General features: G+C 44.7%; 1 protein-coding gene across 5 annotated transcripts in view; it reads right to left on the bottom strand.

Moving 5' to 3' along the window:
• fbxo18 (F-box DNA helicase 1) overlaps window positions 1-16,181 on the bottom strand; it is a 68,901-nt gene extending 52,720 nt beyond the window's left edge. Inside the window, exons 1-5 of one of the 5 annotated variants that reach the window (XM_052033821.1) lie at window positions 16,003-16,137; window positions 13,988-14,043; window positions 11,894-12,570; window positions 8,634-8,764; window positions 5,345-5,480 (exon numbers count right to left, since the gene is read on the bottom strand). In XM_052033821.1, the coding sequence (XP_051889781.1) occupies window positions 5,345-5,480; window positions 8,634-8,764; window positions 11,894-12,570; window positions 13,988-13,997 (954 nt within the window). In that variant the 5' untranslated portion in view covers window positions 13,998-14,043; window positions 16,003-16,137. Of the gene's footprint in view, window positions 1-5,344; window positions 5,481-8,633; window positions 8,765-11,893; window positions 12,571-13,987; window positions 14,044-15,414 lie in introns of all 5 variants that reach the window. The other 4 variants (XM_052033822.1, XM_052033820.1, XM_052033819.1 and 1 more) reach the window with 4 other exon arrangements.
• Window positions 16,182-16,385: the final 204 nt, after the last annotated feature.

Below are 16,385 nucleotides of genomic sequence, written 5' to 3'. Positions count from 1 at the left end.
GTGTGCCGCAGGGATCAGTGCTGGGCCCATTGTTGTTTAATATCTATATTAATGCTTTAGATGAAAATGTAGTAAACTGGATCAGCAAATTTGGGGATGACATCAAGATTGGGGATGTAGTGGATAGTGAGGAAGGCTATCAAAGCTTGCAAAGTGTGGCATCACAGGTAGATAGGGTTGTAAAGAGAGCTTTTGGCACATTGGACTTCATAAATCAGGGCACTGAGTACAGGAGTTGGGATGTCATGTTTAAGTTGTATAAGATGTTGGTGAAGCCAAACGTATTGTGAAGCCAAAAGTATTGTGTGGAGTGCTGGTTACCTACGTAAAGGAAAGATATCAATAAACTTGAAAAAGCGCAGAGAAAATTTACAAGGATGTTGCCGGGACTTGAGGACTTAAGTTGTAGGGAAAGGCTGAATAGGTTAGGACTTTTATTCCCTGGAGTGCAGGAGAATGAGGGGAGATCTTATAGAATTATACAAAATTATGAGGGGTACAGATAGGGTGAATGCATGCAGGCTTTTCCCCCTCAGCTTGGGTGAGACTAGAGCTAGAGGTCATAGGTTTAGGGTGAAATACTTAAGGGGAATCTGAGGGGGAGCTACTTCACTCAGAGGGTGGTGCGAGTGTGGAACGAGCTGCCAGCGGAAGTGGTGGATGTGGGTTCAATTGTAGCATTTAAGAGAAGTTTGGATAGGTACATGAGAGCGGTATGGAGGGCTATGGTCTGGGTGCAGATAGATGGGACTAGGCAGAAAACCAAGCTGGTATGGACTAGATGGGCTGAAGGGCTTGTTTCTGTGCTGTAGGACTCTTGTGACTCTGTGACGCTATGACTCTTTATTTTGTGCACGTTTGGTGTGTCCATTTCCAAAAGAAGTCCCACCCACCACAAAAATGAGCCAGGCACCTCCAGCAGCAAAACACTTTCACACAGGTGTCACTTTTCTAGCATCATTTACATGTGACAAAGTCATCAAACCTAATGCCATTCCAGTTTAAAGCTTCATTTCAAGTCAGTCCAATAAAGAACAAACATGGGAGCAAGCTGGCAACAACAGGCAAATTAGAAAGTCCCTCCGCATGTTTTGGTCACAAACTGGGCTGTAATCAGCTGCAATTTTCTCCACGTGCATCATCAAAACATGAGCAACAAGAACAGCAGTAAGCCGAGTCGGCCCTTTGAGCCTGCTCCACCATTCAATAAGATCCAATCTTGGCCTCAATGTTTTCCACTCTCTTCCCATATCCCGTGACTCTCTTACAGTTCAAATACCTCTCGATTGCTGCCTTGAATGTATTCACTGAGTCCACCTGCACAGCTTTCTTGGGTAGAGGGCATTTTAAGGCAGGTTAGCTGCAGTCCAGAAATGCACTGGCTGCATTTTAGTGGACAAACAAAAGAGTGCAAACCACCCTAATAATTTTTTTTTTAAAAAGAGGTAAATTTCACCAAGTTAGTGAGCAAGTTAGTGAAGGGTCAAGACCCTTCACCTAGACAGTCCATTTCCCTCCACATATGCTGCCTGACCCGTTGAGTTCCTCCAGCATTTTATGGGTTGCTCCAGATTCCAGTATCTGCAGTCTCTCGTGTCTTCACCAGGTCAGTGACCGTTTTCCCAGATCTTCTGATTGGGTGCTTAACGCAGCAGCAATATAGTGCACCAAAAGTGCATGGGATCCACTTCCTAGCCTGCTATAGGTGTTCACCAATGACACCCTAACCAATAGGGACAAGAACAAATATTCTGCATCCAATGGGTAGGTAAATTAACATCCTTATAGGAGAACGGTTATAAGAGGTTGGTTTTATGTTCTATCTGGTACCTGTAGATTCCTTGATAGGATACTGACGTGTTCTCCATTTAAACAACTTTCATTTATTTAGTTTCTTTAATGTCGATTTTCAGAAGACTATTCACTGGAATGCCAACAAATACATCCGCTCTCAACCACTCGGTAGGGACACCAGAACTAAGGAGGAAAAATCTCCAGGATAGGGAGTTGGCCATTTATAACTACGATGAGGAGAAATTTTGCTTATGCAGAGCATGGCCTGATGTCAACAGGCAAGAGGGCTGATCAGGGGGCAAGACTTGGTGCAAGTTTAAAGTTCACGTCGCCATTACTCACACATGAATCTCAAGACCAAGTGTTGCAGAGTTATTCAGAGTCTGGGGCCACATCTCCTGGGGGAATCTTCCAGGCATACAGAAGCAGGAGTCCCTTCCTTTGCCCTCATGGACAGAGACCGAGTGTGGCATATTTTCTTTCAGATGCTAATGTTGTTCCGTTGTGTAAGAAAGGCTCTAAGAATAAGTCGGGAATTATAGGCTGGTGAGTCTGACCTCAGTCGTGGGTAAGTTATTGGAAGGTATTCTGAGGGACAGGATATATAAGTATTTGGATAGACAGGGCCTAATTAGGGATAGTCAACATGGCTTTGTGTGTGGCAGGTCATGTCTAACCAATCTCATAGACCTTTTCGAGGAGGTTACCAGGAAGATTGATCAAGATAAGGCGGTCGACGTTGTCTACATGGACTACGTGCTAATTCTCCTGCCTGGGACCTGAAGTCAGGGACCTGATTCAGATTTGGGGGACAGGGAGGCACTCAGTCTGAATTTGGCACCTTGTTAACCCGGTGGGAGAAGGGGGAAATGCAAGTGGGAGGTGATCAAGAACTGAGAGTTGGGCTGATTGGAGAGTTGGAGGTCCAGGCCAAACTGGATGGAAGAGGATGTTGGCACTGAGGTCAATGGACGGGGTAGGGCTGGTTGTATTGTGGGGGTCCTGAAGGGTAGTCTTACTCTGAAGAAACACTATGAAAATACGGTTGCCTGAACAAAAAGCACTCCTGGGCCAATGTAAATTAATTTTCCAGGAAACACTCCAAATCATCTCCATGCAATGACCAAAATCACCCAGCCAATTTATTTAAGCCTTAGGTTAGCTTAGGCATCTTGAATAAATTATTTTGATGTTGGGATCCACTGGGATTTGAGGTCAGCATGTGCTTTGAAGAAAACGATGGATTATTTGCAACAAAACATTTATTTTCAGAACGTCATGACATCTGGAGCAGACTACTGCAGCACTGAGGACGTGTTCTTTTCCAACTGTACAATGGAGAGCTTGAAAAATTTCAGAGAGGGAGGTATGTTTTCACAACATCTTCATTGAAACATACAAAATTCATACGGGGCTTGCCAAGGAGGATGAGGTTCACTGAACCAGGGGTCACAGACTCAAAATGAGGTTCAGCTAGCCGGGACAAGAGCTGAGAAGAGACACAAGAGACTGCAGATGCTGGAATCTGGAGCAACAAGCAATCTGCTGGAGGAACTCAGCAGGTCAGGCAGCATCTGTCGGAGGAAAGAAATTGTCAACGTTTCGGGACCTTTTTTTAGATGGGGGCAGACAAACAAGCTAGGAGCCCATGGTATTACAGGAATGGTACTCCCATGGATAGAAGATTGGCTGACTGGCAGAAGGCAAAGAGTGGGAATAAAGGGGGCCTTTTCTGGTTGGCTGCCGGTGACTAGTGGGGTTCCCCAGGGGTCGGTGTTGGGTACACTACTTTTCACATTATGTGTTAACGACCTGGATGATGGAATTGATGGCTTTGTGGCCAAGTTGGCAGATGATACAAAGATAGCAGGGAGTCTGCAGAAGGATTTGGACAGGTTGGGAGAATGGGCAAAGAAGTGGCAGATGGAGTACAGCATAGGGAAGTGTACGGTCATGCACTTTGGTAGAAGGAATAAAGGTGTAGACTATTTTCTAAATGGGGAGCGAATTCAGAAATCAGAGGTGCAAAGGGACTTGAGAGTCCAAGTGCAGGATTCCCTAAAAGTTAACTTGCAGGTTGAGTCGGTAGTAAGGAAGGCAAATGCAATGTTAGCATTCATTTCGAGAGGACTGGAATATAAAAGCAAGGATGTAATGCTGAGGCTTTATAAGGCATTGGTCAGATCACATTTGGAGTATTGTGAGCAGTTTTGGGCCCCATATCTAAAGAAGGATGTGTTGGTGTTGGAGAGGGTCCAGAGGAGGTTTTCGAGAATGATCCCGGGCGTAAAAGGGTTAACATGAGGAGAGTTTGATGGCTCTGGGCCTGTACTCACTGGAGTTTGGAAGGATGGGGGGATCTCATTGAAACCTACCGAATATTGAAAGGCCTGGATAGAGTGGATGTGGAGAGGATGTTTCCAGTGGTGGGAGAGTCTAGGACCAGAGGGCACAGCCTCAGAATAGAAGGACGTCCCTTTAGAACAGAGATGAGGAGGAATTTCTTTAGCCAGACAGTGGTGAATCTCTGTGGAATTTATTGCCACAGACGGCTGTGGAGACCAAGTCATTGGGTATACTTAAAGCGGAGGTTGATAGATTCCGGATTAGTAAGGGCTTCAAAGGTTACAGGGAGAAGACAGGACAACGGGGTTGAGAGGGAAAAATAAATCAGCCATGATGGAATGGCGCAGCAGCCTCGAAGGGCTGAATGGCCTCATTCTATTCCTATGTCTTATACAGACAAAGAGAGAGAGGAAAAAGAGAACATAACAGGTGGAACAAGATGGGGGAGGGGAGTGTGAAGATGGGAGACGGCCGCTGGAGGGAGACAAGCAGGAACACAAAGCACAACCAGAGCTGGATTCGGATAAATAAAGGAGGTGAGAATCGGAACCATCAGAGAAGGGAGAGGTGAATGACGGTTGGAACCAGATGGGGTGTGGGGAACCTGTGTGTAAAGCGGGTGGATGGAGCCAGGAGGGGGGAAGGAGACAAAGATAGGTGAAGGGAAGAGATAGGAGAAACTTGTTCACCGTTAGGGTAGCAAATCTTTGGAGTTCTCTACCCAAGAGGCTCAGGCAACTGAGTACCAGAGATGGAGAGAATGTTTTGATATTAAATGAACCATGGGATATAGGGTTAGTACAGGAGTGCTGAGGTAAGGGATCAGCCCTGATCCCACTGATTGATGGAACGAGACATGGGAGGAATGAATGGCCTACAGCTGCTTCATTTTCTCACATTCATCATTTCTGGCTAGCTGCAACAATGCAGTAATGAGCTTTGAAATTCTTTTTGGTTGCCAAAAGATTTGGCGATTTCCTAAAGATGCTTGTGAAGCAGTCACAGATTTCCTTTGTTTACTGCCTCTCTGACAGACTGGGTGGTCAGAATCAATCATCACCACCTGGATGAGGCACATTTCATAGGCCTCGGGAGTCCCTTCACACCCATTCCTTGGAGAAAAACTCGCACCGTAATTTTATTTTTATTTGCTCAAAATAAGGCAACACTGGCAGAAGTGAGGAAATCCCCATGGTAAACATACCCTGGCTGCTCTGATGACATCCAGAAGGGTATGGCTCACACATAATTTGGACTGATTGAAGAGGGGGTGGTCCTTAAGACAATTCAAGACAGCTTCAGAGTTTACAGATCTCCAATGCTGGAAAGATGCCACATATCTAATTAAAAAAAGAAATCCATAAGTACTAGGAAGTCGGTAAAAACAGGAAAAACATAATGTATCATTGGTCTTCATCTGGGAAGTCTTAATGGTACTTCCTACTCCCCACAGTTACATAGATGTTGACACAAGAAATTCTGCAGGTGCTGGAATCTGGAGCAATACACAAAAAGTGCTGGAGGAACTCAGCAGGTCAGGCAGCATCCATGGAGGGAAATACACAGTCAGCGTTTTGGGCCGAGACCCTTCATCAGGACTGAAAAGGAAGAGGGCAGAAGCCAGAATAAGAAGGTGGGGGGAGGGGGAGGAGCACACGCAGGCAGGGGATAGGCGAGTCCAGGTGAGGGGGGAAGGGAGGTGGGTGGGGAGGTGGCAAGATGCAGTAAGCTGAGAGATGGTAGGTAGAAGAGGCAAAGGGCTGAAGGAGGAGGAATCCGGTAGGAGAGGGCAGTGGACCATGGAATGGATGGAGGAGGGGAGGAGAGGAGATGGGCAAGTCATCAAGGCAGGGGAAGGGAGCCACGGGAATAAGGGAAGACAAATGAGTGGGGGGGAAAGAAAAAGAAGGGGTGGGGTTACTGGAAGTTGGAGAAATCGATGGTGAGGTCATCAGGTTGGAGACTCTCAAGGCAGAATATGAGGTATTATTCCACCAACCTGCATCTGGCCTCAACGTGGCAGTAGAGGAGGCCATGGATAGACAGGTCATTATGGGAGTGGGATGTGGAATTGAAGTTCTGGCTGTTGTGGCAGACAATTTAAATTTACACGCTCCCTTTTCTGAAGGCAGCAATTTTATACATTTAGCCCCTTCACCTGTCCTCCGTCCACTTTATCACTCACCAGTGGCCAACTCACACTCTCTCAGACTATTGAACAGTTCCCTAGTACGATAAGATGGACCCTTGACCTCACAATCTACCTCGTTGTGACCTTGCACCTTATTGTCTGCCTGCACTGCACTTTCTCTGTAACTGTTACACTTTATTCTGCATTCTGTTATTGTTTTACCTTGTACTACCTCGGTGCACTGTGTACTGAATTGATCTGTATGGATGGTATGCAAGACAAGTTTTTCCACTGTACCTTGGTACATGTGACAATAATAAATCAATTCCAATTCCCATGACTCCACTTATCAGCCTAAATATTCACTCACCCCCATCACCAGCACACCATGACTGAAGAGGAAGTACCAACTACAAAATGTACCACAATTACTCGTCAAGGCTACTCAACAGCACTTTCCCAACCCACAGCACTCTAACATTTAGCAGTGCAGCAGATACATGGGAACACCACCACTTGCAGATTCCCCTCCATGTTGCACATGACCTTTACTTGGAAATGTATTGCCATTCTTTCAGCTTCAGCACTGCTTGGTGTAAATCCTGGAACCCTCCACCCAACAAGTGCTTCACCAGAAGGATTGCAGAGGTTCAACACAGCAGCTCATCACCACCCTCCCATGGCTATAAATGGACTTTAGCAAGGCCTTTGATATGGTCTCGAATGGCAGGCTGGTCCGGAAGGTTAGATCACATGGGATCCCATGTGAGTTGGCCAAATGGAGACAAAATGGGCTTGGTGGAAGGAGTCAGAGGCTGATAGTGGAGGGTTGTTTTTCAGATTGGAGATCTGTGACCAGCGGTGTGCCACAGGGATCAGTATTGGGTCTACTGTTGTTCATCATCCATATTGACGAGTTGGTAGGGAATACAGTTAGCAAGGTTAGCAAGCTTGCAGATGACTCCAAAAGCGGTGGTATAGTGGACAGTGAAGAAGGTTACCTAAGGTTACAACAGGATATAAATCAACTGGCAAAGTTGGCCATGGAATGGCAGATGGAATTTAACTTGGACAAGTGCCAAGCATTGCATTTTGGGAAGTTAAACCTGGGCAGGACTTGCACAATAACTGTCAGGACCCCGGAGAGTGTTGTAGAACAGAGAGACCTAGGGGTACAAGTACATAGTTCCCAGAAAGTGGTGACATGGGTAGACAGGATGGTGAAGAAGGCGTTTGGCATGCTTGCCTTCATCGGTCAGGGCACTGAGTACAAGAGTTGGGACGTCATGTTACAGCTGTACAAGAAGTTAGTGAGACCAAGCTTGGAGTATGGTAGCAATTCTGGTCACCTAGCTGTAGGAAGGATGTCATTAGGCTGGAGAGGGCGCAGAAAAGATTCACAAGGATGTTACCGGAACTGGAGGGCTTGAGTTATAAGGAGAGACTGGATGGGCTGGGGCATTTTTTCCCTGGAGTTTAAGAGGCTGAGGGGCATAAAATAATGAGGGGCATTAATAAGGTGAATGGTCACAGTCTATTTCCAAGTGTAGGAGCGTCTAAAACTAGAGGGCATAGATTTAAGGTGAGAGGGGAAAGATTTAAAGGGGACCTGAGGGTGCAACTTTTTCATACAGAGGGTGGTGCGTACGTGGAATGAGCTGCCAGAGGAAGTGGTAGAGGTGGACACAATTAAAACGTTTAAAAGACATTTGGACAGGTATATGGACAGGGAAGGTTTATGGGCCAAATGTGGGGAAATAGGACCAGCTTAGGTAGGCACAGACAAGTTGGGCCGAAGGGCCTGTTTCTGTACTATATAACATCTACTTCTGATAAAGGAATTGTAAAAAAGTCTTGTCATCTGCCCTCACCACATGTAGCTCATCATCAATGTATGATAATACTCTAATGATGCATATAGCATATTTTTGCTATATTAAAAGCTGCAACATGAATGGAAATGTTTTTCAACACACCAGTATATTCTCCTGCCCCTTCATGATTCAGCACAGACGTACTTCATTGCACCTGCACCCTCTCCTTCACACAATCCTTGAGAAGGCAAGCTCTACACTGTCACTCTATATAAAGAGGTTTCTTCTCAAAATTCTCTATTGGAGTTATTCGTAGCTATCTTGTATGTACAGCCCCTAGGAGTGGCCTACACAATACTACCTCTGGGTCCATTCTATCAACCTCCTTCAGAATTTTAAAGGCTTCTGTTAAGTCACCTCTCAAAAACAAAGTGTCCCAGGCAAGTTGACCCTGCTGCTGATTCTTTCTCTCTCAATTCTGTCCAATTAAGTGGTCCTGGTAACAAGGCTTATGATACTGATTTGGAATACTGACACCAAACACTCACCTTATAAGATTTAACACACACATTTCATCACCCTTTGTGATATTATTTGCTTTCAGAATCTTGTCAATTTCCATCACAGCACTTCCTTCTCCCTTCCTGTATCGATAGTAAAGCTTCTTCCATGGTACAAACTGTGAAAACAAGTTAAGACGACCAAAAGTGGTTGCACATAAAAGTGGTTCCGCACTGAATGCAAGATCAGCAAGATTTGCATTACATCAGAGACACACGGCAGTCAAAACAAAGTTCAATGATTTCGGAAAATCATTCAGCCTTTGCATTTCACGTCCTCAGCACTGAGGAGCAAAAACCTGCAGATGCAGGCAATCTGAAATAAAAACAAAAAAGGCTGACAACACTCAGCAGGTCAAGCGGCATCTGCAAAGAGAGAAATAGAGTTAATGGTCATCAGAACCTAAACGTTGACTCGGTTTCTCTTCTCACAGCTGCGGCCTGCCCAACAGCATTTCTAGCTTTTACTCATTTACAGTTTTTTCTTCCAGTAATTTGAGATAATTTTTAACCTTCCATTTACACCTCCTCCAGATTGACCGGTAGTTATTCACTGATATTTTTTTCACCCAACTCCATCACCTCGTCATTTAATCCCTCTTGCCTTCCACCATATTATCCCTTTCTCTGCATTTTAAAATGTAATTCACTTCTAACTTTCCCAGTTCCAATGGAAAGTTAACTCTCTTTCTCTCTCCACAGATGTTGACTTACCTGCTGAACACTTTGGACGTTAGTGGTTATAGCCCCTAGTTCATCATCTCACACACAAGTAGAAACATCTCTTTTACATCTGTTGTATCAATCCGCCTTAATCATAGGGAAATCTAACTGTCCTCGTGAACTTCCATACGACATAGAAGGAAACCATTTTGGCCTATCAAGTCCATGTTCGCTAACATGTCCCCACTAAATTTCCCTAACCCCCCCCCCCCCCCACCAATTTCCCATCAACACTTCCCAGGGGAGAGCAGATACACCGAGGGATGGGTCAAAGGTGCAGATGGAGAGCGGGTGTTTAGCGAAATGGTCACCTAGTCAGCGTTTGGTCTCACCAATGTGGAGGAGGCCACATTTTGAGCACCGAATGCAGTAGATAATATTAAGGGAGGTGCAGGTGAATCTCTGTCTCACCTGAAAGGACTGCAGATCACGGTTACGGACAGAGTGCAGGTGTTCTGTGAAACAGTCACTCATCCCCATCCCCTGGTGGATCTGCTCTCCCCTCCTCCTCCTCACCTGCCTATCACTATCTCTTACCTGCATCTACCTATCACCACCTTATGCCTACCCCCCTCCCCTCTTTTGTCCACCTATCACTGCTCTGCTTTTCTCTCCTATATATCGGGCTTCCCCATTTCTTATCTTCAGTCTTGAATAAGGGTCCTGACCCGAAACGTTGACCGCCTGCTTTTCTCCTGGCCTGAGTTCCTCCAGCACCACAGTGTTTTTCATCACTTCACACTTTCCTGGATTGAACTCAATCTGCCACTTCTCCACCCAACTCTGCATCCTATCTATATCCTGTTGTAACCTATGATAACCTTCTACACTATCCACAACACTTCCCATCTTTGTGTCATCTGCAAACTTACTAACCCATCCCTCCACTTCCTCATCAAAGTCATTTATAAAAAATCACAAAGAACAGGGGTCCCTGAATGGATCCCTGCGGAAAATGACTAGTCACCAACCTCCAGGCAGAATACTCTCCATCTACTACCACCTTCTGCCTTCTGTGGGCAAGCCAATTCCGAATCCACACAACCAAGTCTCCACGGATCCCATGCCTCATGACTTTCTGGATGAGCCTACCATGGGGAACCTTGTCAAATGCCTTACTAAAGTCCATATACACCACATCCACCACTCTACCTTCATCAATTTGTTTTGTCACCTCCTCGAAATACTCATTTAGGCTCATGAGGCAAGCCATGCTGACTATCCCTAATAAGACTATGCTTCTCCAAATGCTCTTAAATCCTGTCCCTAAGAATCTTCTCCAATAGCTTGCCCACCACTGACGCAAGACTCGCTGGTCTATAGTTCCCAGGATTAACCCTATTATCTTTCTTGAACAATGGAACAACATTTGCCATCCTCCAATCCTCTGGTACCACTCCTGTAGCCAGGGAGGAAGCAAATATCATCGTCAACACCCCAGCAATCTCTTACCTCACTTCCCCTAGTAACCTGGGGTATATCACATCCGGCCCCAGGGACTAACGTTTTTCAGAAGCTCCAACACTACCTCTTCCTTAACCTCAACATGCTCCAGCACATTAGCCTGTTCTATGCTGACCTCACATTCATCAAAGTCCCTCTCCCTATTGAACACTGAAGCAAAGTATTCATTAAGGACCTCCCCTACCTCCTCCGCCTCCAAGCACGTTTCCCTCTTTATCCCTGAGCGGTCCTACCCTCAACTCTAGTCATCCTCCTGTTCGTCACGTACGTGTAGAATACCTTGGGGTTTTCCTTAGTTCTACTCGCCCAGGCCTTCTCATCTCCCCTTCTAGCTCTCCTGTCCCTTCTTAAGCTTCTTCCTGGCTCCCTTAAAATTCTCAAGAGCCCTGCCTGATTTTTGCTTCCTAAACCTTAAGTATGCTTCCTTCTTCCTCTTCACTAAACGTTTCACCTCTCTTGTCAACCATGGTTCCGTTACCCTGCCATCCTTTTCCTTTCTCAGTGGGGCAAACATATCCAGAACCCCATGCAAGTGTTCCCTAAGGAACCTCCACATTTCTGCTGTGTATTTCCCTGAGTGCATCTGTTCCCAGTTTACACTCCAAAGTTCCTGCCGAGTACCGTTGTAATTAGCCCTCCCCCAATTAAAAACTTTCCCATATCATCTTCTCCTACCCTTGTCCATGGCTATGCTAAAAGTCAGGGAGTTGTGGTCACTATCTCTGAAATGGTCACCCACTGAGAGGTCTGTCACCTGACCAGGTTCATTGCCAAGTACTAGAAAGGGAAAAAACCGGAGTAGGTGGGACAAACCCACATGGTCACAGGGAGAATCTGTAAACCCCACACAGACAGCACCAGAAATCAGGATAGAATCCAGGTTGCTGGAGTTGTGTGGGAAATGGTTATCTGCTGTCCTCTCAGCTGGAGAACTAGAGCCTGCTTTAGGAAGCAACCAATTCTGTATCCCTGTTCTGGAATCAATGCCTGCAGGAGGTGGGAAGGAATGTATAAGAAAGCACATTGCACTCTGACTGAAATAAGGAGAAGCCAAGGTTTACCATTGGGTCACTGAGAACACGTCGCCATTGTTGACAGACCAATCTGAAGCTGTACAAGTCCACTGCTGGCAGGTGAGAGAATACGGCCCTGAGAATTTCGTCTGGGAGCTGGCTGATGTGTCCGGAAGGCTGCGTGTGGGAGCCTGTGCATCCCAACAATCCAAAGTAGGAGTCAGGGAGCGGATCAATCTCCAGTTCAGCACCAATGACCCCAGTTCTCATGCTATTCTGCTGGAAAGTCGCCCTGGCATTTTCTCGGTTCCTTGTGGAGCCGTCCCATCCAACATCATCATTCTTGTTTGAACATCCCAGTGACAACACAGGTCGTTCTCTACTGGAGTTTGAATTCAGAACAAACACGTCATTTTCAATGGACAAGTCACTGGAAAGAAAATCTCTGAGGTCGAAAACAAAATCCACCTCAGAGTGTGACTGGCCAATATTGACTTTACCACTGGTTGCATTCTCTGAGAGCCTGTTAGCATCGCCCGCCGGCTGTCTTTGGAGAGGGCATAATTGGCTTGCTGTTTTCCGGTTCCTCGGGTAAAGGCCCCTATGTAAATCTCTGCCAGTGCCCATATAGCTGAATGGTTGGGTCAGTGAGAAGGCACCCACACTACTGTTGCTCAAAGACCAGCAGTCTGAGGGAGCAAGACGTTTCCGCTTGCCTCGTCTATCTGTACAGATGAAAAATATCAAATAATATTAAAAACTTTAGATGCAGGTATTCCTTAATTCACAAACATTTTACTAACAAATTTTTGCTGTAAGCCTTTGACTCCGTGTCATTCATTTGCAAAGCAATTGTTTGCTGTAATGTTCAGAGCACACTCTCCATCCACAGGAATGCAGCCCACTAAAAAACCACGATGAATTTCACCCAGCCTTCTTCACTTAATGAAACTCATCCTTTTCATAAATGAAGGAACAACTGTATTGCCTTATTGGCACAGTGTGGTACCTGCTGTACACCAGAAAACTCAACATAAAATTTAAGCTCACAATGCCAGAGTGTTGCACTGACAGAGGTGTCATCTTTCAAACAGAATAGTAAACCAAAACCTGTCACTCAAAGTAAAAATATTCCAGTGCATTATTTCAAGAGTCCTGGGAAAAATTATCCCTTGTTAAAACAAATTATCCAATCGTTTTAACATTGCCCTTCACTGGAGTTTGCTGTGCACAAATTGGCTGCCATATTTCCAATATCAAAATGGTAACTACACTTCAAAAGCACTTCATTGGATATAAAGTGGCTAAAGTATTGTGGCTGGATCACCACTGGCTGTAAAAAGCAGAGGCTGTGAAAGGTGTAGACATGCATGTATTTTCATAGTCCTCTCTCTCAAAATGATCTCATAGTACTTCATCTACAATATTAAAGCACAACAACAAATGTGGCAGCCATACTACACTCAAAGATCTAATTAATGAGATAAATAAATGACCAGTCCATTGTTTCTGGGTAACATTGGTTGAAAAAGGAATTATGTCCTGAATTCCCTGCTTTTCTTCAAGGTAACTCTAACATACACCAAAGCAGTGGAAGAGCCAAGGGCATCAATGCATTAAGAACTGGGCTCCAAATGTACAGAATAAGCAGATCTCAACATATGGAAAGATACAGACACCTCAGAAAAAAGCAGCTCAACTGTGCACTGGCCACTTCATTCCAATGCTAGAAAAGAGAGACTATTATCTGATTAGGCTTGGGATTGATGGTTGCAGAATAAATATGAGGGTGAACAATTGACCTCAAAATAATTCAGAATGGAATATTCAATGCAAACTGCAGTTGAATGGGACAGAAATGAGTAGAGAGGATTATCAGAGTAACACAAGCTTTTTTGATTGAAAAATGGCCTTTATTTTATTCTACTTCAGAATTTAAAATAACTATTGTGCACAGCTAAAGATTTTTGAATCTAGTTCACTCAAATCAAAGATGGGAATTTTAAAATTCGGGCTTCACTTCATTTGTCTTCACTTTTCCTAAATTAATTATTCACCCATTCTATACTCATTTAATAGCAGATCAAATATCTTAAGCAGAACAAACATTAATTCAATTCTCAAGGAAACAGTTGGACTTACACTGAGTCATTTTAATGTAACTCACACTGCTGCTCCAGTGGTTTAGGGTATATAAGCTGTAAAATTAATTTAAAAATTATGTTAAATCTCCAGTGGCTCAGCTATTTAGGGGATTGATCAGACAACTTCTAGCACAATGCAAGGTCTACACCAACTGGTTGGCCACAGCCAGATAGCAGTAGGGCAGTAACAATTTTCTCCAGCAAACCAGGGTAAAGAGGGAAGTGGCAAGAGTATCCTCCCATTCCCCACATTGGGAAGTATAAATATGGGGATTCCAGCAATGACAGAGATTGAGGACTGCAGACATATAAAATCATACAGCACAGAAGGAAGCCCTTTGCCCCATCATGCTTTTGTAAGACCAATCCAATCTGTCGCATCCCTCTGCACTTACCCCCAGAGATTTGCAAATTTTTCCCTTTTCAGTAAAAGCAAAACCATCTCTACAAAATAGTCACAAAAACAGAAAACGCTGGATGGAAATGCTCAGTAGAACAGGCAGCATCCGTGGAAAGAGAGACAGAGTTAACATTTCAGGTAGAAGACCTGGGCCAAGCAGCGTCTGAATAATCACCACAGCATGGGTCACTGCAAAGGTGATTCCTTTGTTCTTATAAATTCTGATTTACACATATGATGATAAAGGGTAGTGGAAAAAGAAATTTAGAGATTAAGGGTTGTGTAGGTTACTTATGTGCGTTTAAACTGTCGGTTTTTCTTTATACCAAATATGAGCCATGTTTACTACTTAGCAAGAGGATTTAACTCGGTCACCAAAATATTAAATTGGGAATTCAGAAGTAGTGAGCACACGGACCTCATCTACAGGGAGTGACTGAAGCAGAGTTTATCAATAAACACAGGGCAAAGTTAGGTAAGCACTTGCGGGAGGAGGGAATCGAGAGCAGTGCTGATGGAGTTGAGTCAGGAAGGAGGGGATCCAAGGGAGAGTGGCAAACTTGAACCTAAATTGTGTCAGTGGCAGTGAAAAGGTAATGGTTTATGGGTGTTTTTTCAAATATCAGACAAAGGGTGGGGGGGAACACTGGAACAAGGTACACACTAGTTAGGTCACAGCTGGGTACTGGTAACCTTATTCCAGGAAACTTGAGGTTGCTCTGAAGAAGGTGCAGAGGAGAGTTACATGGATGTTGTCTGGACTCTAAAATTATAGCTATCAGTGAGGGCTTATTTCTTTGGAGAGTAAAGACAGACTGATTTGAGGTGTATAAAATTATAAGGGGCTAGAGTAAATAGGAAGGCCTGATTCCCCTTAGCAGAAGGGTCAAGAACAAGGGGGGCATAGAATTGGTAAAATTAGAGAGACAAGGACATTCTTTCCACCCAGGGGATGCAAGGGGGTCTGGAACTCATTCCTTGAAAGGGCGGTACAGGCAGAAACATTCATTACATTTGTACAATACCTGAACGTGTCAGTGAAGAGCCCTTATGGGCAGGGTGATAGACCAAATGCTGAAGATGCAATTAGGCTGGGTCATACTTTTTGATCAATATGGGTAGGATGGACCAAAGGGATCTCTTCTGCGTGGTAACCTTTCTATGATTCAATAAAGGCTTTGGAATAAGAGCAGTGAAGGGGGATGAGTCTATATAGCTATTCTTTGGCCCAATGGCTTCATCCTTGTGACATAATTATCTAAAGCGCCAGATAACCTAGTTCCAGGCCCTAACGTGTAATTCTAAGGCTATAACCAATCCCCTCCACTCAGTACCAACGTTACTTCTGGACACACTCCCCCGTCTGACTCCCAAAACAATTTCAAATACCCAAAGCAAAAACGGCAGGTATAGAAAGAAAAACGGGGTCAACGCTGCAGGTCGAAAACCCTTGGTTAGAACTGGAATTTGAAATGTTGAATATTCCCTTTGTTTTGCCTTCATTGACCCGCTCAGCAGTAGAATATCATTGCCTGGGATTCGTTCACAACGAGTACCATGGGACATCAAGCCAAGACAATCTGCTACTGACTATAAAAGCACTCTGTACTTACATTGTGCAACCAGTATGGGGTTTAAACTCCACCCAGCCCACCCCCAATTCATCTTCTGAAACATGTTAAAGCAGTTGCACTATCATTTTCCCAAGGCCAGCTATAACTGACACCCGCTAAATAAGATCTGCCCTCCATCTTCCCGCAGCTCACTCCAATCTCATTCACGGAAGCCAGACTCTGATTGACGACACTAGATCGCCATTCAAGAAGAGCCATTGGCTGTGCTTTACCAATCAGGCAGAGGAAGGAGGTGGGATCTTGTTTAGCAATTAAGTCTCATTCTGGGACAACTACGTACTTTTCACGGATTTCTTGGAACTCGTACTTGTTTGTTGGTTGCAACTTGCAGTTTTCAAGCGTCTCTTTCTCTCTCTGCATAG

Source organism: Pristis pectinata, chromosome 19 (genome assembly GCF_009764475.1).
Source record: "Pristis pectinata isolate sPriPec2 chromosome 19, sPriPec2.1.pri, whole genome shotgun sequence".
Classification (NCBI taxonomy): Eukaryota; Metazoa; Chordata; class Chondrichthyes; order Rhinopristiformes; family Pristidae; genus Pristis; species Pristis pectinata.
This window is presented reverse-complemented; position numbering and strand designations above follow the sequence as displayed.